The sequence below is a fragment of the Apis florea genome, unplaced genomic scaffold, assembly GCF_048593485.1.
Source record: "Apis florea isolate Af1SG1 unplaced genomic scaffold, ASM4859348v1 contig_3587_pilon, whole genome shotgun sequence".
Classification (NCBI taxonomy): Eukaryota; Metazoa; Arthropoda; class Insecta; order Hymenoptera; family Apidae; genus Apis; species Apis florea.
The window spans coordinates 1268305-1292054 of NW_028256789.1; the positions used below are offsets into that span (position 1 = coordinate 1268305).

A 23750-nucleotide genomic window follows, 5' to 3' on the forward strand; every position below is an offset into this window, starting at 1 on the left:
GGGCTTGCAATTGTCTCGTCAAAATCGAACTGCGCGTCGAACAGTTTACCGATACGCGGCGCTTTGTCGGCCCGTTTCCGCCACAGTCCCGTAACCTGAAATTTAAAGATCCTCGGGGCTAACATTTTCAGGTCGTAACACTCGGTTTAAGGCGATATTCGGTTTCGATACAGGTTCGCCTTGCAAGGTGAGATGCGTGCTTCTCCCGTTCTTTCATTCTCTTCTCTGCCGCGTTTTCGTCTCGAAACCCACACGAGCCCTCTATATTCGTATGTACGATTGGTCGGTGTGTGTGACGCGCACACGTCTTGGGCTCGTGCAGGTGCACGGTGGGCGTGCGCCGTGCAGCCTGCAAAAGAATTGCACACGAAGGAAGAGACTCGGCTGTGGGAAAGTAACGCAACACCATGAGAGCCTGGACCGCCGCTGCCAAACTCCCATAGCGGCGTGTATATATAGTGGTGCTTGGATGCGCTCGCTGCGTGCACGAGGATAAAGTGGCTGACCACCGTGGTTCCGATATGCTCTCTGCCTTCGCCTTTCCTGTCTGTCAAGTCTCCTCCTCTATGAATTGTTGAAAATATTTTTAATCCTTTTGTGCGACTCTTTAACAATAATGATTTAAATCTTTCGTAGAATATAATTTCAAAATATGATCTTTGGTATTTAATATTTGGAATTTAGCATTCGAGAAGATTGATATGTTCTTTGAAGTGAGGGAAAAGTTTCCAAAAAAAATTGAGATTTTTTTTGTAAGATCTTAGAATCAAACGTTATATAACCAATTTTTCCGCGTCGAAATAATCTGTAATCAAAATCTATTCTAGGAATTTTATTATCTTACCAATCCGTGTAACAGTTTTCTTTCATCAAAAAGAGTCCTTTGTAAAGCGAGATATTTTTGTCGGTTCAAGTGGTAGTAGGACTTTTCAGATATGAAAGAGATTTTTACGATTCCGGACCTCGTTCGACTACAATCCTCCACATTGTACGGAATTTAAGTACTCTCTAGGTTGGTCACGACGCTTTCATTGGTTAAAATGTGGAACGTTTCATGGAATGGAAGGAGATCTGAGTTACGGCGCGCCACGGAGGTGCCTCCATGATGGACGAGCGAATCGAAAGTCACACTCGAGTGCTCTTTTTCGCATGACATACATGTTTCAGACTTATCTGCCGATTGCAACTGCGACGAGTACGATCTAGTTGCCGAGGCTAATTGAATTTTCTCCTTGAGATCGTCGTGGAACGAAGCCAGACCGCCGAGGGAAATGCTTCTCACAGGAGGCTCGTTGTTCGCGACAAAAGGGAAGAGCGTTGCACCGGGGAATCGCGATATCACGCGTCTCTGAAACGACACCGACTTTCGCCTTGCACCGTGTTTACTCGTTCTTACTACTCACTTAAGGATCTTTATAAAACCCATCACGATCGTGCCGACACTCAGAATCAGAATGCTGTATATCAGCATCTTATTGGCCTCGAATAATAAAGAACGAATAATAAATATATCGATAAGAGCGATAGAAAAGCTTCTATGAAAAAATTCTACACGCAAGGAGGACGTAATTTTTAAATTTGGCGAGTGAGAAGTATAATTTTTTTCAAAATTTCTGATCGACGTATTTTTAACAATAACACCTGTATTATGTGTACAAGCATCGAATTACCAGGCCACCCTATAGAAAGTCCCTTTGCTAAGGATATTCCGCTCAGGTGTAATGATACGCTTCCTTTTCTACAATTCTCCACCCAACCTATTCTAACGCTCATCGATTTCGTTCGTGTCGGCCCTCTTCGTTGTGCCATTGTGAACGATCGAAATGACGTTCGAAGAGAAAAAAACGTATAAAATATTTTCATCTATTTTAAAGATAATCGTTCAAGGAATCCCAATAAGATCTTGGAAGAATATTCATATTACGTGGGGAGAGAAATAAAGTAAACATGATTATGACCGGCAAGAAGGAAATAAGAATTGGCCGCTTCTCTTCCGGAATGAAAGGAAAAATATAACTTTCGTTCGTATCTCATCTTCGATGGAAACACAATTTGTCTAGATTGTATCTGGAGCACTAGAAAAGGAAACGTTTCTTTTTTTTTTTTTTTTATGGATCTGGGAAATAATCCTAATTCTTCCGTGAGTACGAACATTTTTATATAACGAATTATGAATATTAAATTTATACCTTAACTCCTACGCGAGTTTATCGTTTCTCTTCGAGGGAAATCAACGTGAAATCTTTTTCTTTTTCCCTCCTTACGTACGTATGTAATCCCCGCCCATACGTTCATATGATTTCGTGCGATTACGTAGGAAGCGATCCTTGTTCTTTTGCAATTCTATTCCCGATTTGTCAATGCAGCCGTATAAATAAAATATCGAATCTTCTTTAAGTCCAAAGACGAAACTTGCGTAAAAGATAACTCGTCGTGGGTGATTTAACTATCGCGTAGGAGTTTATCAGAAACCAGACTGTTGTAATCTTTTTTATTTCCTGTTAGAAAAAAAGATTGTCTTAAAAAAAAAAAAAAAATCACATCTAAATGAGAAATATTTTAGAATATCGAAACAGATAGCGTTTAAATTATTTGTTTCGAAAGATTCGCATACGATTCATCCTTTTCGAAGAAAATCACCCATAATTTTTTGCTATTTATATTATAGATTTATAAAGGCTTGGCGAGTTTTCTGCTAAACGAATGGAATAGAAATAACTAAACGTGGCAGCTATTAGCGGCTTGACTGCATTTTTTCAGAATCTCGAAAGTTGCGCGTGACATCCATTAGTAGGTAGAACTTGTTGTTCCAAAGACTTTTGTAATTTACACGCTTAGGAAGCTACACGAGGCGTTTACAGAATTTCAATCGTCATTTAAGGCGTCACCTGTCACAGGTGAATTACTTCTCACCCCCTGGATCGTCTTATAACGTTAAAAAAAAAAAAAAGAAAAAAAGAAATACCAATGAACACTTGTACCCACGTACTTAAAACCTATGTAAAATATCAAATCTAGGTATCTTATATTCCCCTTTTTTATACGACGTCGTTAAGTTCGTCGATATTCAAATTTGATCACGTATCTTCTCGCTTACGATGTACATTCTTGTCAAACCAAAAAAAAAATCAGAAATAACTTGTACTACGAATAAATCATTTACGATTCTATTAGATTGAATAATAAGTTTAGTTATAAAAAATTAAAAATGAGTAGAGAGTAACTATTTTTTTTTATTAAAAATTGAAATGTTTTTTTTTTAATATTACGGTGAAGATTACCAAATTTTTTTCAAAGTTATGGCGGAAAAGTTTGCTACGTTAAACACAATATTTAATAGGAAATAATTACGAAACACGAATATTTAAAAAAAAAAAATTACGTATCGAAACACGAAAATTTGAAAAAAGTTTACCAACCAACACATTTCGTTCTTTAAAAATAAACCTCGTTAAACCCCGTTCCGTCCAATTCGCGTATCCTTTATTCTCGCCGACTTGTGCATTTCCTAATATATGCACCCCTGAGAACTAATGAAGGGTCAGCGAAACGAGACGAAAGCAAAAAGCGAATTAAACCCCGGACATCCTTCTGGCTTACGAACGCCCACGCGTTGTTGAAAAATTGCAATCTTCGAGATAAAAAAAGATAACGCGTAAAGAAAGAAAATCGAAATAAAAAAAGGGAGAGAAGGGTGGACACACGACCATACGATATCCAAGCTTCACGCCCCCGCACTCACAGAGAGAAAGAAAGAGAGAGAGAGAGAGAGAGAGAGAGAGAGAGAGAGAGAGAGAGAGAGAGAGAGATAGCGAGTATAGAACGGTCGACGAGTCTCGTACGCTCGCAGGAAGGTCGTTTTCTTTCCTCTACGCCTCGTAAGTTTACTACGCCGACTTTACACAACGGCACACGCGTCCCCTTCAGTCGTAGCGCAGCTCTCGTCGCGTGTGGAACGGTCGCGTATTCGGTGCGACGGGTGATTTCAACGCTGGACGAGGCGCGTCGTTTTTTTCACGTATTTTTTCTCTTCGTCCGTGCATCGAATTTTTCGCAATCGTTTTTCGAGGGGGAAAAAGCAAAACTGAGAATATAAAAAAAATAAACTCGTATTTCGTGAATCGTGAAACGTCGACGAAGATAGTTTTTTTTTCCTTTTCGCGTAAAGTGTATCGTACACTACAGTGCGTCGATCCAGTTTTTCGAAAATTAATATTTTAATGGACGAAATCGAAGAGGGTTTAACGACAGTGACTGTTCAATAGATAATGTGTTGTTAATCGAAGGGACAATCTCAAGGGGGAAGAGAATTCGTCTGGAAGCGTCGTAGCGGTGTAACATCGTATTGGATGCACTCAATGCCACTTGTTCGCCAAGTGTAAACATGATTCCCGCGCATTGACGTATGCACCGGACCGCGAGTGCGGGCTGCACTCAGCTGTGAATTCGTAAAAAGTGAGTACATGCGTGTGAATATTCATAACCGTTGTTGTATCGATAACGTTATCGATCCTCGTCCATCCTTCTCTACACGTGACGATATCCTATTAGACTGCGTTCGTCGGTATGCCCCTCTAATTCAGGGGGATATAATTAACACGATCGATTTTATGATATATATTGAATTCATATCGGATAGGAAATGTTCTTAGAAACGTAACGTGTTACCGTTTTCATGCGTTATCGAGTTTCAAACGTAGAATAGTTGTTTATTATTAATAAAGGGGGGTGTACAGTTAACGCTGTGAGAATGGTTTTTATTCTTCTTTTTTCGCTTCCTTGTTATGGAAACATTTAACAATCGGGCCACGTATTGGCTTCCTCCTCTAGCCGTTTCACGCGTTTCGCTGATGTTTCTGGCGCGCAGCTGCGTCGTTCTTACGCTGTTTACGCGACGTTCCAAGGGCTTTTCCTTCGTCTATTTAGTCATACTGTTTTCGCCAATACATACGAAATTGCTACGTCGATGGCACTTAATCTTTTCTAAGAAACCACTCGGTACCAGATTACCTCGGCAATCACCCGCTGCTCCATGATAATTATCCAACGTCCTTCACCACGCTTCTTTCCTTTTGCGGCCTTGAGGAGAGAGCCTGAAGAGATTATATTATATTATAAACGTTCTATTCTCGATAAATATCGCATACATATTACCCTATCTGGGATAAAATAGCTTCCGAGATAAGGACGGAATTGGAACGACCTGTTTTCAAAATTTTTAATTTTCTTTGCCTGTTGGAAAAATCTAAATTTGTAATTAGTTATTATTACCGTGAATGGCTCGATCAAAATCTTCATTTTAATAAAAATCAAAATTCCTTACGATAATAATAACTTCGAATTTGTAATAAATAAATCGACAGCAATATGAGAGTTGTACTTTTTTTTAAACGGAAAGATAAATTTATACGGCAAATATCCGAAAGAATATTTAACTATCGAGTTAAAAAATATATCATTTGACGCTTAAATCATATCTTGAACATAAATAAAAGGAAGAACAATGGAATTGTGGTTCCAGGTGAGATCAAAGAGGCATGCTGAAGCACGTGTCAGTCTCTCCTTGGAGAGGACGAGCGGACAGCGTGAGTCTCGCTTCGAGCGGAGGTACGAGTAGCTGCGGAAGCGGAAGTCCTACCCCTGGACACACACCGCCGCCTTCGAGAGCGTCCTCCTGCGCTTCACTTGCACCCCTAACCGCCCTTTCCAGCTTCTCACCCTCCGATGCGACGTCACAACAGGTAAGTCAGCGATTGTCAAAAAAAAAAAAAAAAAAAAGAAGAAAGAACAGGAGTTCTATTCTTTCTATTCGAAATCAAATCGCATAAAAGATCGTGGTAGATGAAAGAGTGGCGCGTTTAAACGGGTAGAGAGCGAGGCAGGAGGGTACAAAAAGCAATGACGTGGTTCCTAATAAAGCAAACGAGCAAAGAACAAAACCGTTATCCGTGACGGGCGTTGAAACGAATTTCTCGTGAAAACGAGAATAAAACGATTCGATTGCACTTATTAACAGCTGGACCACGTGTGTCCTTGCTCGCTCGTGTTAATGAGATTCATGGAAGAGAGAACTTCGTTTGTTATAATCCGCGATTATATTTCTGATGTCGTTTAGATTATTTCATCTCTCGATGAAAATAAATTATTCTCGATCGAGCACAAAATTATAAGCGTTAAAAATTATTGTTAGCATCGATTCATATTTCAAATTATTTCGCCGTAGCAAATTTTTTTTCTTAGTTAAGAAAGACGAATAGTTTATCCCGATTACGATAGCATATACTTTAAGCAATATTACAATAAATATTTATCACCGAGGAACAATTCAAGAGTAAATCTCCATTATAAATAAAGAATTCTCGCGTGCAAAAATTGAAAATACTCCGAAACGAGCGTTAATTGATTCAAGATTTACTCTTGAATATTTTTCACCGCTTTTGATATTGTCGCTGACAGAAGTCAGGTTCGGGAAGAGGGTGAATTTCTCACGATCCAAGTGTCCCCAATTTCGTCGAGCTGCAACTGCAGGCAGCTCGGTTTCGCATCCCTTTTTTCGCTCGTGGAAACACGACTCTCCCGTCGTGTTGGCCCTTGATCCAAGCAAGATGTTTAGGGTGGCCAGTTTCGCCCGACATCTGGGACCGAATCCTCCGTCCATTTGAATACGAGCGAAATTTTCTACGAACACGTTGTCTCTTTCCATAGAATTTCGATCTCGTGCACAACAGGTTGATATAATTGGCATTAAGTTCGTTTCATATCGTCGCGAATCGTCATCGTCGATATACAGCCGCGTAAATAAAAATTAGGGTCACCGCATTTAAAGCGCGAACTTTGCATTATTGCCGGCATCCTAGTTTCTGTAGCTCCAGATATTAAATACACGACTGTTGAATAGCTCGGTTTTCATTGTATCTACGTTTGCCTGGCCTGTTTCGCACGAGGCCACGTCAAAGGTCGTTGCAAACGTGGCTTCCGTTAGCTTCTTTCAAAGAATAACTGTGCGCCCCAACATCCTGGTCACAATAGTTTGAATATTTTTGTACCGATCTCTGGAATCCCCGTATTACTCAGATCCACCAGAGATGTTATCTAATTTACACCTTCGCGCAAGATCTTTCCACGAACGCGTGGAAAAAAGAAGATGTTTTAATTTTTTCTTCTTCGGGAAAAAGATATATCCGTTTTCGAAGTTTCTTCTTGGGTTTTCGGCGGCCTTTCGATGCGGCCTGAGTTTATCTTCGTCTGCTTGTCCCGCAGTTTTTGCCCATGGAACCGGGAATTCTCTGTGAGAATCCCGCATGCCAAGGCGTCGCACATTGCGGGCGACGACTCACAATGCGAAGTGAAAAACTATACCGCCGTAACCCTGGTGGATCCACTTAATCGCGCTTGCTCCCTGTCTACCGACCTTCGTTTCTTAGTAGATTGCTCGGTATTAAATTGGAGGCTGCGTTAAGAATAATCGAATCGAAACGAAAAACTTTAACGCGAAATGGCAGAAACATTCTCGTATCGTATTTTCGTGAAAATTTTTCTAAAAATTGATATGGAAAATCTTTTAAAAGATAGCGAAAGGGATAAATCGTCGAAGGGAGCGAAGATAGGGAGGAATGTTTCCCGGACAAAAGACGAAGAATAAACAAGCGTGCTCCGTTATAGATACCGAATGGCAGTCCGAAATATCGGCGCCGTATGGATTACAGCATAATCACTTGTGATGATAACTTGTCGTCGTAGCTATTCAGTCGTGGACGACAAGATAACGGGTTGTACTTTGATATGTCACTCCAACTGCAATTTTTATTTTTCTTGTATCCTTTGACCCTTGTAAGAATTTTTTTAAAAGCAGAAATTTTTCACGCACCACTTTTCGTAATCGGATTACAGCATAATCACTTGCGATGATAACTTGTCGTCGTAGCTATTCAGTCGTGGACGACAGATAACGGTTGTACTTGATATGTCACTGCAATTTCTTGTATCCTTTGACCCTTGTAAGATTTTTTAAAGCAGAAATTTTCACGACCATTTTCGTAATCAGTAATTTTTCTTTCCTTTCTCTCTCGAAATTGAGAATCGAAACGTTAAAAGATGTTATTCGAATTTCGGTGCAATGCGATCATAGAAACATTATCGTATCGACGATAAGATAAAGAAGCCGCGGAAGTGTCGTGATCTTAGGATTCCGTTTGCTGGTCGAGAAATACGTGTTGTTGGAACCGGTATGGAATAAAATGAATTCTGGTCAACGTTTTTTTTTCAAAACTTGCGTTAAATAACTGTAGAACGATCGCTAAGATGCTATTGCGGCTTTCACTATACCGCACAGCTTTACGCAACTTGGACGAAAAATGAAAAATCGCCGATTCGCGTGCAATGATCTCGATAAATGTCAATGTCTTCTCCATTATGGTACGTTGTACAAAATATTCTTAACTCTACGCAAAAATTGATAGGATTGCTTAATTCTCCCAAGACCAATTTCTATTCCTTGTTTCGTTATAAAATTATCGCTTCGAAAACGCTTTTTCTTATTTTCTCGATAATGCGTTTTCTTCTTTCCACGTAAATTTTCTACCATCCGTTCTCGAGGTACATTCTCTTCCCATAGTATCAAGGGGTATCGAGGCGAATTAAAAACCGCAAGACTTTAAAGAAACTCGATCCCGGGGAGGATCTGGATCATAGCTATCCACGCCGATCCTTGATCGATCATGGTATACGCGAAATCATGTTCCACCTTTTCGTTCCGCCTCTTCATCCCGGACCTGTCCCTCGCGTTCTCGGACTTCGCAATATCCGGCGCGGCGGCCCGTGGTTCCGGCTTTCTTGTTTACGTATACCCTTTATTCGAACCGGTCTCGATAAAACGTTGTTCTTCCATCAGAATGGAATTCGACTTTTATCGACGTCGATCGATCGACCTTCATCCTTGTGACGATTCACTCTTGGATCCTCTTTTTTCTCAGAAAACAGCTTTCCTCGATGATAAATAAATATTTGACAGAATTTATTTTGTAATCCTTTTTCTTTTTTTTCTTTTTCAATTAAGGGAAGATCAATAAGGGAGATGCTCGATCCTCTCGTTCTTACGGATGACTATAATAATTATCTATTATTATCTATAGTAGCATAACTGTAGGATATTCCAAGGGTTTGTCGATTTTTCTTTGACGATAGGTATTATAGTTTAATAGATATTGTTTATCGGGCAATGATATTTTAGAAAAGTAAATTTCTAATCATACGTTGGCAATTTTGAACAACTAAATTCTTAGAACTTAGAACAATATTTAAAAAAAAGGAAGAAAGAACTTTTAATCATCGTTAAAAGAGGGAACGAACAAAGAGACGCTTTTTCACACTATTCAGAACTGATCTCACTTTCGACACGACGGAACAACGATTAACTTGTCTTCACGAATTTCTTGCCGCTCTGGATAATAGCATTGTCTTCGAAACGATAATCAAAGTAGTAGTCGTTGCGTGAAAACCGTAGATCTCCAACTGTCTCTGTCGCGATAGAAGAAAAACTTGTGGAAGTGGAAGATCTCGCGTCTTTCCCATCGATCGATCCAAGGGTGTAATAAATTGTTGTTCGATTATTACGCGCTGGCGCGCCCGCATGATATGGGAAGACGAACCGGAGAACCTGGAGAAAGAAAAAAAAACCTCGTCTGGGCAAACAATTTTTTTTTTTTTCCTCTACGAAAACCGGTAGAAAGAGTGACAATACCCCGTAATCAGGATACAAACGATTCCTTGACCGGTTCCAAGGATGCTACTCTTACAGAATGCATAATCGTGTAATCGTCAAAGTTATGTCGTCCTCCGCCAGAAGTCATCTTTTTCTTCTTTTTATGTATCCGCTCGAACGACGGACGATATTCACACGATCAGAGTTGGAAAACTGGAGTACGAGGGGTTGTTCCACGGTCTACGTTGATTTATTATCATGCTAATGAGTTTATGGAACGCTGCCTGTTACGTAACAGTATTAAGTGGCGCTTTCCAACGACGAGGGAATGTTATTACGTCACGGCGTAGGAAAGCGTAATCGTTGCAACGATCGTTCCTTATCGAGGGTACCGCTACCGAAGAAGGAAAACAACCCTTTAACTCGATCATTGTTTTACTCGACGTAATCCAAGCGAGATGAAATTTCACGACCGTTGGAAGAAACAATTGGATGGATCTCAAACGAGTCGTCGAGTTTTATTTTGCTGAACCGTCGAATGAAAAAGTGCGATCGATCGATTTTCGATGTATACGATTTTTGGAATCATCCGTTCGTGAAATATTTAAAGAACTCGCGTAGTCAGTCAGAGTCAGAAGAAGATTCCGTTCCCCCTCTTCCATCGCGTATAATTATAGGTCATTATCCGGGTCTAAGTAAGAGGAACAACTCGCGAGGAATGAACTCTTCTGTTGGAGCGCATCGGGGATTTTTTTGAGCGAGTGCTACCTCTTAAATAAACACGCGTGGACTCTAACAAGAACATGGTTGACATGTGTGAAGGAAGAGAAATCGAGGGAGGATAGAGAAGAATTTTCTTCCAATGTTTTATGGATGGATTAGAACTCGTTCCTCGCACAACTTTTTCCACTCGTCGGATCGTATTCAAATGCAAGCAGTTGTGCTTATTTTCATTGACAATTTCGTTTAGAAGGAACAGATGTACGGCGACGTATTCGGCAAAGCTGTTGGCAATAAATCGTGAACGAATCCAGATAGATAACTCGGAGGAGGAGAGTGGTCGAGCGATTAAACTCGGATGGAATTCTCGTGCAATCTCGATTCGTTTCGTTTCTTTCGAGTGTTGAGCTTTCTCGAGATAAGGTCCGATTCATTCGCGGTTAACGTATAAAATGTTGCGAGACTTCCGTCATTCTTCAATTAGTATACCGAGAATCGGTGATTCGGCTTCCGTCGAGATAAAGCCGGCCGGCTATCGATCATCGAACATAAATAAGAACGTTTTCTTTTCGTTTATCTTGTCGTGTACAGCCTCCTCCAGTGCCACCCTTTTCTCCCGTTATCTGTGCCGTTCACCCGTTTTTCCTCGAACTGCTCGCGTATCGGTGGAAAGAGGACAATCTGAAGATTGGCGCCAGTCAGAAGAATCACGCACCACACTTTAAATAATTCGTTATTTATTCGAAGCAGAAAATCTTATTCCCGTCTCTGCTGCGATTCTTCAATCTTTTTTTTTTTTTTTTCATACTCTATTATTCTTAATAATTCTTTTAATAAATTATACGCTTAAATATCTTTTTTTTCCTTCGTCGAAATAAGAAGACAGAAGTTCGAAGATGATCGTAAACTTTAACAATGATCGAATTTCGAATTTTTTTCTAATTTATGGAAAAAATAAAAAAGAAATTAAACTCGATGATCTTTCGAATCAAACGAAGGACAAGGTAATCGTTCATTGTCAAGCCAATGCTAATTTCGAATCGTATTAAAAGGAATGCCTCGTAATCGACGATCGTGGGCGAACGGTTTGACATTCAGATGGCGAGATCGTTCGTTTTATTACCGTAAACCGATCCGGTCGTTACCTCGTTCCCGGCTATATTAATCGTCACGGTTGATTCCGCCATTTCTGCTCGCTTTCAATGCCAGACGCAGAATTGCGAATTCGGAATTGAAACCGTGCCCCTTGTTATACCGCCTTGTCACATCCGCGATTTAACGTTTGTGCCGATCGTTCCAGCCGGAATTCGTTGCTTAACGTGCGCGACAATCGCCGAATTACGCAACGTCGTGTGACGCACGAACACCTTTCAGCTACGTTTCTCGACGAAATCGACCGTAATGAATTTTATCACGGGGCGAATTCTCTTCACGAACGATGACGAGGTCGATTAACGAACGCCGCGTGATTCGCCGCGGTTTTTTCCCTACTTTCGATAACTTTCAATTCATTACGTTGCATCATTTGCAAGGTTATCGATAGAAATATAAATAGAAATTGCACAGTGTCACCAGATCCGTGCTGGATATTTCCAACGAAGGAAATGATCGCGTGTATTGCATCGAAGACAACGAATTTATTCGAAGGAAAACGATCGATAAGAATAGAAGGAAAAAAGTTCATCGATTCTGTCTCTCTTAAAAATAATTTTTAAATCGTGAAAATTAGATGACTCGCTGCTTATTTTGAAACGAAAGTAAGAAACAATGGAGCAAATGGAGCTTGGACAAAAAGCGAAGAGAAAGTAAAAGGGCTTCTCCAAGTGGAATACCTAAGGGTTGTATTTCATTACCTCTGCTTTTCTCCTCGTGCCGTAAATCTCAATAAATCTTATCCCGCAGGGTCACCACCACGTTGCAAAATCGCATCAGCGTCAGTCAGCTTTGGATCCAAGGCCATGCACAAGAAACTTCACGAGTACAAAGACGTACGTCGTACGTTCGATCGAGACTCGCGACCCATTCATGAGCATCGCCGTACGAATTCTTTAAGCATGAATGTTGCTTGGGATTGGTCACAAGTTGCCGGTGAGTGCTTTCACCGGCAACTTACTCACACACGTGGCGCACAACGAGTATGCGAAACTACTCTTCGAATGGGTGAGAATCGGCAGTGCAGCTTGTGACGCATGGCGAGCAATTAGGCTACTATTTCTCGTGTTTATCACGTCGTATCAGGCTTAATCATCGTTTTTCCCGACAACGTAATTTAATTTCGAAAAATTGCAATTTTTTTGTTACGATATAAGATCAAAAAAAAAAAAAGAAAAATTCGACACTAGTATTTCGCAACGCATATTACACGTACTTTCTCTTTCAGAAGTGGCAAAAAAGTGGAAAAACGAGCTATTTTCTTGGGAAACACCCACAGAGTGCATAACTTATCACCCGGATAACTATAATATCTTCGTGCCCTCAGATTCGCTCGCATCTACGCACTGTTCACGTCTCGAGCACGTGGCAACTAGCTGATAGCGCGGTATACACATCGGTGCAAAGGCGCCAAAAGGTCTTGTGACACGAGGAATTCGCGTTACAAGAGACAATTGTGGCGATGCGTGTGGGTCGTGTGCCGCGTTCTACGAATACCGTCCTCGATTCTTTCAACAACCTGGCGACGATCGATCGATTATCGTGTCTCGTTCAACATCTAAATTGTTCGTTAAAAGGAAAATGGTAAAAAGAAGAGAACGTGTTTTACGAATATCTCGATTTCAGATTTATACATCGGAATTTTTCATTTTATTTTTCTCCCAATTTCCTTACGCAATTTGGTTTGGTTTTAACATTAAATTCTCGCGCGTACTTATTATCGAAAACCCTTTTGTTTGACAGAGCGCCGTTCGACGTCGATCGACATCTGTTCGAATAGGAACAATTGCGGTTCCAGTGCAGATGGCCGCGCTTCGTGTTCCTACGAACGTCGAACAATCACGATTGCGACACTTAACATTCTTCTTGCATCGCTCTTGCTATCCACGGCCTCCCTTTATGGATCGAATAATGATACCCTCGGTGGCTGGCACAATGTTCGAAGCGAGGAGGAAGAAGAAGGTGGGACCGCCACGTGTGGTCAAATATACACGCGTGAAAGATGTTTCTGCGTGTCATTCTTCAAAACCTCTTTGTGATAGGTGTCTGGTAGCTTAGGAAAGTTTGCTCGACTTTGCTCGACATCGATACAGATCGAAACAGGATAACGACAATGGAATTATTTAATATATATTCGCGAATGGGAAGAGTTCGATCGGGACGTTGATGAAAGCGGTCATTCATGGTTGGTACTCGCGTACAATTTGGCACTGACAATGTACAATAAGGGCTTTCAGTAGTTTCATCGAGGATACGTTAAAAATTTATACCTTTTAATTTTTTTTTTTTTTAAATATTCTTGGAAAGAATAAATTTTTTATTTCCAGTGCCTTTCAATATTTTAGAATTTCGGAAATTCTGGAGAAAAATTTCGGCTCGCTAATATTCCGTTTCGTTAACAAATTTTTTTTTTTAAAGATTTGTTCAATAACAATCGAAAGGGAGATGCTGTGCTCGAAATTAAAATTTTCAATCCAAACAGAGTTTACCATCGTAAAATAATCTAAATCTAATCGTTTCTACGAAATCTATCGGAGTACTTTTACGCGTGGAATATAATTCTCTTCCGGAGTCGTGCATGAGATAAAAATTTCGCTTCGAGAAGTTTCGTGTTACCTGCTCAAACCGCAACACTTAATCATCTCGTCTTCCCTCGCCTTCAACTTATATATATACATATATACGATTCCTCTTTTCGTCGCTGCTACCCACATCGCACACACGCTCTCGTTAACCTCGGTATATATTTAAAATCGCGATGAAAACATCGCGTATTTACGAACCGCAAAAGTGTTACGATTTCTCGAATCAATGGATAATTCGATGGTGTTATGCGCACGTAATTTCACCACGATTCCATTGTAACGTGCATATAATAACACGGCATTCACACACACACACACACACACACGGCTTTTACCCCTCCTTGTGTCGTGTTTCGACTCGAGATAGTCGAGATTTATCATCCTCTTCTATTTTCAAAAGATTTTTCCATCTTGTCATTCACGCTCCCTCTTGGAACAGACAGTCCCTATTAATCGCCTCGGTTTATACGTTTCCCTGACTACGATTCGATAAATTCTCATTAATTATCAGGGGTCACAGAAGCCGCGCATAATAACGGGGAGCGTCTCGATTGTATGGTACTGGTTGGACGAGATTTTGCGTGGTGTAACCACCGGCACAGATCTTCCTTCATCATTGGGAAATAGTAATGGAAACGGGGTACGGAGATCGCGGCTCGAGCCGACCATCTGGCGCACAGTGCTCCCATTCACTCTTTCTTTCGTGAATTCTCCTCCCTCCTCGTGCACTCCCCGTTGTCGTCGCCTCTATCCCTCCTCCTCTTCCCCCCTCCCCTCCTTTTACCGCCTTTGTGCTCTGTTCGCAGTGGTCCGCCGTTTTATATCTTGGCGCGATATCAACCGGGGCCCTCGTCAACGCTCGTCTGATAATCGTGTTTGCCTTATGGCGAGTCTGAATCACTGAATCTTGCGAGGAAACAAACTCTCGACCGAGTTTTCGCCACAAATTTTTGTCTCGCCAAATCTTCGTCCCAAGAAAATTGTTAAAGTTTTTCGAATTTTTGTTTTAGGAAGAACACACGGACGGGATTTTGGTCCCCGTGCTGGGTTGAACTCCCTTAACGCCATTAACCTGAATCCAACGTTTTAAATCTAGACCCCGATTTATCGCCGTTTTAAAAGTCTATACACATTTTTTAGTGGACGTAATAATATCTTAAGTACTCGGTTCAAAAGTTTATCTTAATGGAAGTTTCACTGTATTCTCTGCATCGAATGATATTATTCTAGTTTTTCCTTCCTTTTTTTTTTTTTTTTTTTTTTTTTACGTACAAGTAAAATCTTGTCCTATCGGCGCACGTGGAAAATCCTAATCTTGCTGCATGAATAAGTTCGGTGCAAACATTCGGTATGAATCACCTTGATTGCGCGCTAATTAGTCTATTACGAAACGTGTGAGTCATTATAACAAAGGGATAAGAGGCGGAAACCGCATTGACGAGATGCATAGAATGCTATCGATTCGGAGAATACAGGCTGCTCGAATCGAATGGAAGCCGGGCAAGGATTCCGGCAACAGCCGGAAATGTGTACGCAAAATGACGACACTTGTGGTCCCGAACGGAACGGATGAGAAATTCTTCGTAATTTCTTCTCAAATATCGTCAACTCAACACGAAAGTCTTTAACTTCAACTTCCGTTTGCAAAGAAATTTGCAAATTTCACTTCGATATCCCGTGAAAAACAAGGTGAAAGATAATTTTTAAAAAATTTAATTTTAATCGTAAAATTTCAATTCAAATTGAAAATATTCGTAAAAGGGGAGAGACAAGTGTTCGCATTGTTGCCACACGCAACGAGTGTGGATTAAAGGAACTCGCGCGATGGCCGGCGCGCAGCACAGGATCGTTAAGGCGCGCTCGTCGAAACGCGTAAACGGTTGCGATACACGCTGCAGTAGCGTACGTGTTACGATGTATTATGAGTTAAACAACGTAATGATAGGCACGGCGCCAGTAACGCGGCGTATCTCTTGCGTGCCATGTAACGGGTGTCTCGAAACACGCTCGCGAACCCGCCCCCCCGTCGAAAGTATCTTTTCCAGCATTCGTTTCCACCGTCTTATTGCCACCCGACCGGTTATAAATACCGTTACCACGATTTCACGCGTAAGCGATAGATGAAGTTGAAAGTTTTCCATTGTTCTTGGGAATCGTTTGCACAGCGAAGTGATAAAATTAATCGAAAGCTGATTAAATTATATATATTTGAACACGTATGCTCGAAGGATACAAATGGGAAAGGATATATCACGCGACTCAACAATGACAAAATGATAGGGAGGGGGGCGGTCACAATTTCCCACAAAATCCATGGTGAGTGCTTCTTATCGTCGCGTTACCACGACTTCAACCTTCCCCACGACTACTTGTGACGAAAGAGTTAAAGCACGGACACGAAACTTCCGGTGCAATGAACCCGAATGTTGAAGCAACGCGCGGCGTTTGTTACGACACACCAATATTAGTTTTACGACCAGCTTCTGGAAATAGATCGATGAAACCGTACGTCATCGAACGGTTGTTCGACAGCCTATGCTTAGTGGGGATAGTTGAAAAAGAGTGCAGAACCTGCACCTGCGACCCTCCAACTACGAGGGTGGTACTTAAACAGACGTGACCGATCGTGGCAATATTCTCGGTTCCTTTCCTCGGCCTATCTCAACTCGATCGGAATAAATAAAGTTATTCTATTTTTAGGGATTACTGGGAAACACAATCTCTTCAAATTCAATAACGATTCGCGATTCGCCAGTTTTTAAATATTTTCTCGCGAAAGTGGAAGAAATGGAATTTCTTCGAAACCCTCGATTCGAATCTTTAATCTATTTTGATTGTAGATTGAACGAGGAAGCTTGATCGATTAATCAAGAGCAGAAAGATATTTTGGAATCGTGAATTTAGAAAAAGCTGGATATGGTCGAAACGTATCGTACAGCTGTTTTTTGGTCTTGACACAGTGTGACGACTTATTGACACTTGGTCAAGTGAAGTCAAGAGGACGGGTTAAATGAGCGTCATTGCTTGCAGCCCGTTTATTTTCGACTTATTGGCAATAATCTCGATCGCGGGGATTCCCTCCTCGCGTGAAAACCTATTTGGATTAATTTCACCGCGATTGGAAGCGATGGAGAATGGAATTATGGAATTTTAAACGGTTACCTTCGATACTTCTTGCATATATTTCGCGGTGAGTGCCTAAGTTTTGCATTATTCATGAAAAGAACCACCTTCGTTCCAGATAACCCTAGCCAAACCGACGACCTTATCGCCTTATGGTTGCGGCAATTCCAGTCAGGTGTATGCATTGTGTGCACCGACCGAACGGAAGGGCGATTTTACGGGCCAGGTTTGAAGGGGGATCCAGAGGGTTGGAGGAAACAGCGTGATTATGTACATAGATAAAAATAAGGGAACATTTTCGTTCTCGTTCTTTCGTGACTACTTTCTATTTCTTTCTGGTTACGTGTCTTTGAAACGACGCGTCGATTTGAACAAAATTACGCGTAAAATTTTTCAATTGCGGCGCAATTTGGTTTGTATGTATAATTTTAAATAATCCACGATTTCGATTTGAACGACATCGAATCAAGATCGATGTTGTTTCGAGATAAAAATAATTTTTCCATTCTTTTATCGAAGAGTGTCTCGAATTAAATTATTTCTATTCTATTCGAGGAATTTTATCGCGTTTAATTTAAAAAAAAATTTAGAAAATGAAGATATATTGGAAAGAAGTAAATGATGAAACAATTTTACCATTTGACAATATAAGAGTATCGCGAGTGAAAAATTGTGTCGAAACAAGATTAGAATCGTAACTTACCTCGAGTTAATGCTAGAATCGTATTGTCACCCTTCCACGGTCCACGAACCGGATGTAAGCGTTCCGTGCGTGCTGGTTGTACCCGCTAATAATCGCGCGCGTGTTGGTGGTAACGGGGGACTTAAAGTTGGTCGAGTTGTTCTCGTTTAAAACAATCAGCAGCAGAGGAAGGACCAATTATACGGACCTGCGACCGTCTGTCACCGACCTCCTGTTCTCTTAATATCGTAGATCAGAGAGCACTAGTAAATATAAACAAGAATGAAGCGAACAGAAGAGGAGGAGGAAGAAGAAGAAGAAGAAGAAGAAGAAAAGAATCGCCCTCCATCAATCACGGATGCAATTCGAGAGATTAAAATTCTTGGAAATAATGTCGATTCAACGTCACGAATCCCCTTTAACGAAATAATACCCTCAATTAAAACCCTGCTTTCTCAACAATCAATCCCCCATAGATCCATCGCGAGGATAGATAAACAAGATAATAATCTCACGAAGCAAGGCATAAACCGAAAATAAAGGCAAAAAAATTTAAGAGTTTCTATCTCGCCTGTAACGAAAAAAAAAAAAAAAAAGAAAAAACGGAGACAAATTCTTGCGAATAAAGGGGCAATTTCGATCAACGATGTTTCGCACATCTCGAGAGATCTATGATCAGCGTGGAAGTAAAAGTAGTTAACAAGAAAGTTGATTGTGTAGCAATTAGTCGCCGTAAAAGATTTAATTACGGGGAAATTCTAGCTTAGTAAACATCGACAGGATACTGTTTTCAAATTTGGGACAATTACAACGTGTGATTAGAACGCCGTAAATTAGCCGAAGACGGTTGATGCACACTCTCTCTGCCCGTTTCTAAAAGAGAGTCGAACGAATTTAAGCCCGACTTCCGAGCTGGATTCACGATTCAATTTATCCGGCCATTAAGTCCTCGCGACCCACAAAGCTCGCTTCGACGATTGTCGTTCCTTAATTCGGATCCCGTGCTGAGAACGGAACTGTGCGGATGGAAAAGAAAGAAAAAAAAAGAGAGTAAGCGTGGAAAGCGACGAGGCTGGATCTGTTTAATACCTGTTTTCACCGTGTCGATGCGCGTGAAAATCTGATACAAGATTCCTTTCTTAATTGTGCACCAGCAATTTCTTCTCTCCTCGAGAGAATTCCTCCTCCACAGTGACAATTAGTTTCACGTCTGCCCTCGCTCGCGTGGCGCGCGACCGACGTTTTAATTGGACGCATCAAGTGGGCTTATTTCTCGAAGAGCGGTGCTAGAGGTTCGTCAGACGTTTTACACAGAGTAGAAGCACGCGTCTCGAGATCGCAGAAAAGAAGAGACGTGTTTCGGTGGGAGCAGCCCGCTACTTGAAAAGTGGAGGAGGAGGAGGAGGAGGTCGAAACCAGCAGCCGTCCACTAGCTCTCTCGAAGTGGACGCGTTCCCGTGTAAACAACAGCTGCGCTGATTTCCTGCCCGATGATTATTATATATATATTAAAATATCGATTTCGAATTTCGAATTGACTGCCTCGAAAGATTCGGGAAATCTTGGTGGAGTTTTACAAGTGAAATTGTTATCTGTTCGAACAATCAGGTTCGAACAATACGCACGAAGAACGATTCGACATACGCTTTTCTCCGGTTCGTTGCGCGAAGCGTTTATTATCTTCGTTATACAGTTACTGAAGCAAAAAATTGGCGCAACAACGGCGAAGAGAAACAGGATTCAATTAAATTAGAATCCTTTCGAGCAATTTTTTTGATTCTCTCGTTCGATTTGTCGAGTAGCGTTTACATGGATAATTTCTACGGGGTTATTCCCGGCCAACGGCCTGTCCAAACAGACGAAAAAGTCGATCCCATCAAGGATGCATTAACTCTCGATCCAAGAATGAATCGGCTCGCGGTGTCCATCAGCCGGGGAATCATTATCAACGAGCATGCACGCCCGAGCATGCATCCCGTTTCGCAGTTTTGCTTTCATCTCGTGCCAAGAAGCCTCGACCGCCATATGGCTCGAGATAGAAAAGTATCGGTAGGAAGGAAGTTTTCCACCATGACCGTATTATGTTGCAAAGAACATATTGGGAGGAAGACGATGGACGAGAGAGGGCGGTGCGTGCACGTGAAAGCGGGCACGCGATGAGGGCACGTGCCCTATATTCTTGGAGAGCGAGAGAGCTCCTCCTCCGCGTCGCTTCTTTTGTGGAAGCGCCGGAAACGGGTGTCAATTGTCAGCCACTTGGACGTGCATCACCGGACATTGTCCTTCTCCAGAGCTTGAACTCGAGAACGCCACGGTCTGTGTGGTCCTACGCGAATAATTGCATCGCATTCTGGATATTTCCTTTCGTCTGTCTTTCGCGAATAATTGCGCTCAGCGTGTTTATGGATACCTCATTTCCGTGGAAAAGAAAAGAAAATTTCAAATCGGACAAAATTTAACGAATCACGATTAATTATCTTGTCTAAACTAATTTTTAGAAGGGTTCTTATAACGCGATTTTTCCAAAATTCTCTCCATTTATTAAAATTAATATTAATTAGCCCTTTGCACTCGTATGTCGCCACATAGTCGCCATCCTACATTTTATTATTATATTAGTATTTACTAATGTAAATATATGTATGATTACATTCTAACAACTCTCGTTATTTAATTGGTAATCTTCTTAAATGTAAATACGAGTGCAAAGGGTTAGATGTCTATCAAACACGTCTTCTCACAATCGTAAGAATTTCTTATGACGATAGAAATCGTGCATAATCGGCTCACGTGCGCGTTAATCAATTGAAATCCGTGGGAAGGAGGGGAGGTTTGCGCGGTTCGAAATTCGAGTCTCGTTTTCTCGTGCGTTTTCGAGTCTTGCCGCGTAATTTCACTCACTCCTCGGACATTTACTCTTTAATGAAACGTTCGGTCGTCGATCCGCGATAAGGATGGTTGGCGTGCCACGAGGAATGGTTCATCACGGCCAGTCACGGCGAACACTTTCTGCCATTTGTCGAAACGGTATTCGATTGCATCGCATTAGAGGCTCGCTCTCGTTTCATACCTAATAATCGTCCGTGACGAGAGACGTTAATTAATCGTCTCTACGCGCTCCACGGATCGGGGAGCTCGAGCACACACAAGACACCCAGGGATACGTGCATCAATCTGGAAAATGTGCTGCCGCGTAAAAAGAAACATCTGATTGACGGCGAGATTACTCGCTACAGCCCGTTTTACCACTTTCGTTAATTCACGTTATGCTCGTTATATATTCCCTCAGAGATTGAATTTCTTCTTGCCGTTCTCCTCTACATGATACATTTTGCGGCCAACATCGAAGATCGTGTTCTTCATCGATGAGATTTTCCGTTATAACCAGTATTTGCACCGGTTACACGTTTATATATGAATTATTTTGTTTATCAAAACGTTCTACACGACGTTCATCCATTCCCGCTGGTCGAGAGAAGAATTTCTCTTAGACTTCAACATGATATGTTGAACTTAAAATATTTCTGTTGAGCAAACAGTTTTATAACTATTCGCGTACCTCTGATTCTGTTCAATGTAAATCCACTAAAAATATTCTACTTTGCTGTTATTCTCAAATTGATTGGAAGAAATCGAATTGGAATTCCGATTGTTAAAAAAATTCGCCTCGAAGCTTGTGGAATGGAAAAAATCTTGGGACGCACGATTTGCAGCGTTCGTAATTGCGACGTCCGACGATAGCACGAAACGCTTGCCTCCGTTAATGCAAGTGACAGTGATTGACCCTCGCGAGGAATTCTCGACCTCGCCACGCGAGCTTCAGCGATTGACCCTGTTGCGCCTCTTTTTCCGAGGCAGAAAAAGACCCAATCTATTCCTCGACTGTTCGAACGTAGCAAACATTCTGTTTCGAGAAATTATACTCGGTCGACGAGAGCATTCCACCAAGACGCTCGATACTCGCCGTTTCGTTTCAGATTCACGATAAGTTCGCTCATTGTTCGCGGTATCGTCCACGACTGCATAAACAGGATATGCAAAACTAACTTGCAACGCGATTACGAAATCTGTTTTCCCTGTTCGAATGCTATTTCAGAATTAGAATCTATTCGTCGTTCGATGATTCACCGTGTGTGTTATGAGTCAATTTGTGAATCTCATTCCCTTTACGAACCTACCGAGAAGAGAGACAGAAGACCGTTCCTCGTTGGAACGCGAGCTACGCGATGAAATACGAGAGGATTCATATAAAATTTGCGGAAAAGTAAAAAACTCTTCCAATCGAGCAGCACTCTCTCCCTCGCCAAGTTTCTGGGTCTCTCGCTGCTCCTTTCAGGATCGTTTCGACCGATTTCCAACCAGGCCAATCTCGTCGCCGGATTTGATGAGAAATCACCGTGCTTCTCTGGTTTCCGCCGCGGATTCTTACTTTCGCGCCGCCACTTTCCCGCAACCAAGGAACAATGAGCCCACGAAAGCCTGGGAAGACTAATTGTCGACGGATAAAGCACACTTCGCACGCTCGATGCGAAACGCGTGTACGATTGGTGATGGTGGCGGCGGCGGTTCGTTCGTTCTTTTGTGCCTCGATCCGTCGCACGACCCGGTTTACATAACTTCGCCCGATGTGTAACGAGGATAAAAATGGCGGATTGGGTAACATCCATCCCAGCTTCCTCCACTCGCGTAAGGCTAAGGGAAATCTTCGAGGGAGATCTCTCTCGTTGGTGTTTTCCTTAATTAACAAGTGGCTTCTTCGCGTTCCAGGATTTACGATATTATAATAACGAGACAAAGTATACGATACTTTGATATGATGGATCATGTTTGCTTTAGACTCTCGAAATCTTTTATTGTATTGTAACGATAATAATTGGTATTATATTACAGAAATCGATGTTGCAACACAAGAGAAGTAAGAGAGAAGACATTTTAACGTTTAAATTGTTCAAATTGTTTAAGATAGTTGCGAGTTAAAGAAAGAAATTTTCTATTTTTAAGTAAGTAGGAATTGAGTTGAACGACTTCTCAAAAATTTATCCTTCGGCAGTTGTTATAGAATATCTTGGATTAATTTAATTACAATTTTTTTCCCGCTGATTAATTAAATGAAATCGATAGGATCGAGCAACTAACAAGGAGGAAACACGATATTAAAGACGATCGATTTTTCGCTGACTGCCTTGGCGAACATTGACGACACCGGTAGCACAAGGTGTCCGTCTCCTGAATAATATTATATACGCTCGTCTTACGGCTCGTATTATACCTGGTCAGCGAACCCTTTGTCGCTGCAACGAAACGCAAGCAGCAACAGGATCGCTCTTATTTTTATTACAACTGTATTTGCACCTATTGGATATGCCCTTTCCATAACGTGACTTGTGGCGGCTATCAAAAGCAACAGGATCCTTCGAGGAAAATATCGTTCCCAAGAGATCGTTCAAGATAGAAGTCACTTTCTATCTTCAATCCTTCCGACGTTAAATCCCGGTGAAGAAGCTCCGGTGACCTTGATTTCCGTCCAGACCAAGGGCAACCGTGCGGAACAAGCACGGTTTCGAGGAGGGAGGATACGTGGAGGGAAGGATATTCCAACCCGTATTCAAGGACGAGTTTTTGTTCTAAGCGTCGCCGGATCCTGCTCCTCCTTCTGCTCTTCCACGTTTTCCTCCTCCTCCATTTTTTCTTTTTTCTTTTTTTCGGCCGGAAATCAGAGAGTGGGGACGCGTGCTCGAACGACAGCAGCACCTGAGGACAGCAGCGAGGAGGAGAGAGAGAGAGCGGA

At 41.6% G+C, this 23750-nt stretch overlaps 1 protein-coding gene across 1 annotated transcript in view; it reads left to right on the forward strand.

The window, feature by feature from the left end:
* The first annotated feature begins 3900 nt into the window (after positions 1 to 3900).
* rau (RA domain-containing protein rau) overlaps positions 3901 to 23750 on the forward strand; it is a 36278-nt gene continuing 16428 nt past the window's right edge. The window contains exons 1-2 of the mRNA XM_086914441.1: positions 3901 to 4455; positions 5522 to 5741. Of these exons, the coding sequence (XP_086770567.1) occupies positions 5538 to 5741 (204 nt within the window). The 5' untranslated portion in view covers positions 3901 to 4455; positions 5522 to 5537. The remainder of the gene's footprint in view (positions 4456 to 5521; positions 5742 to 23750) is intronic.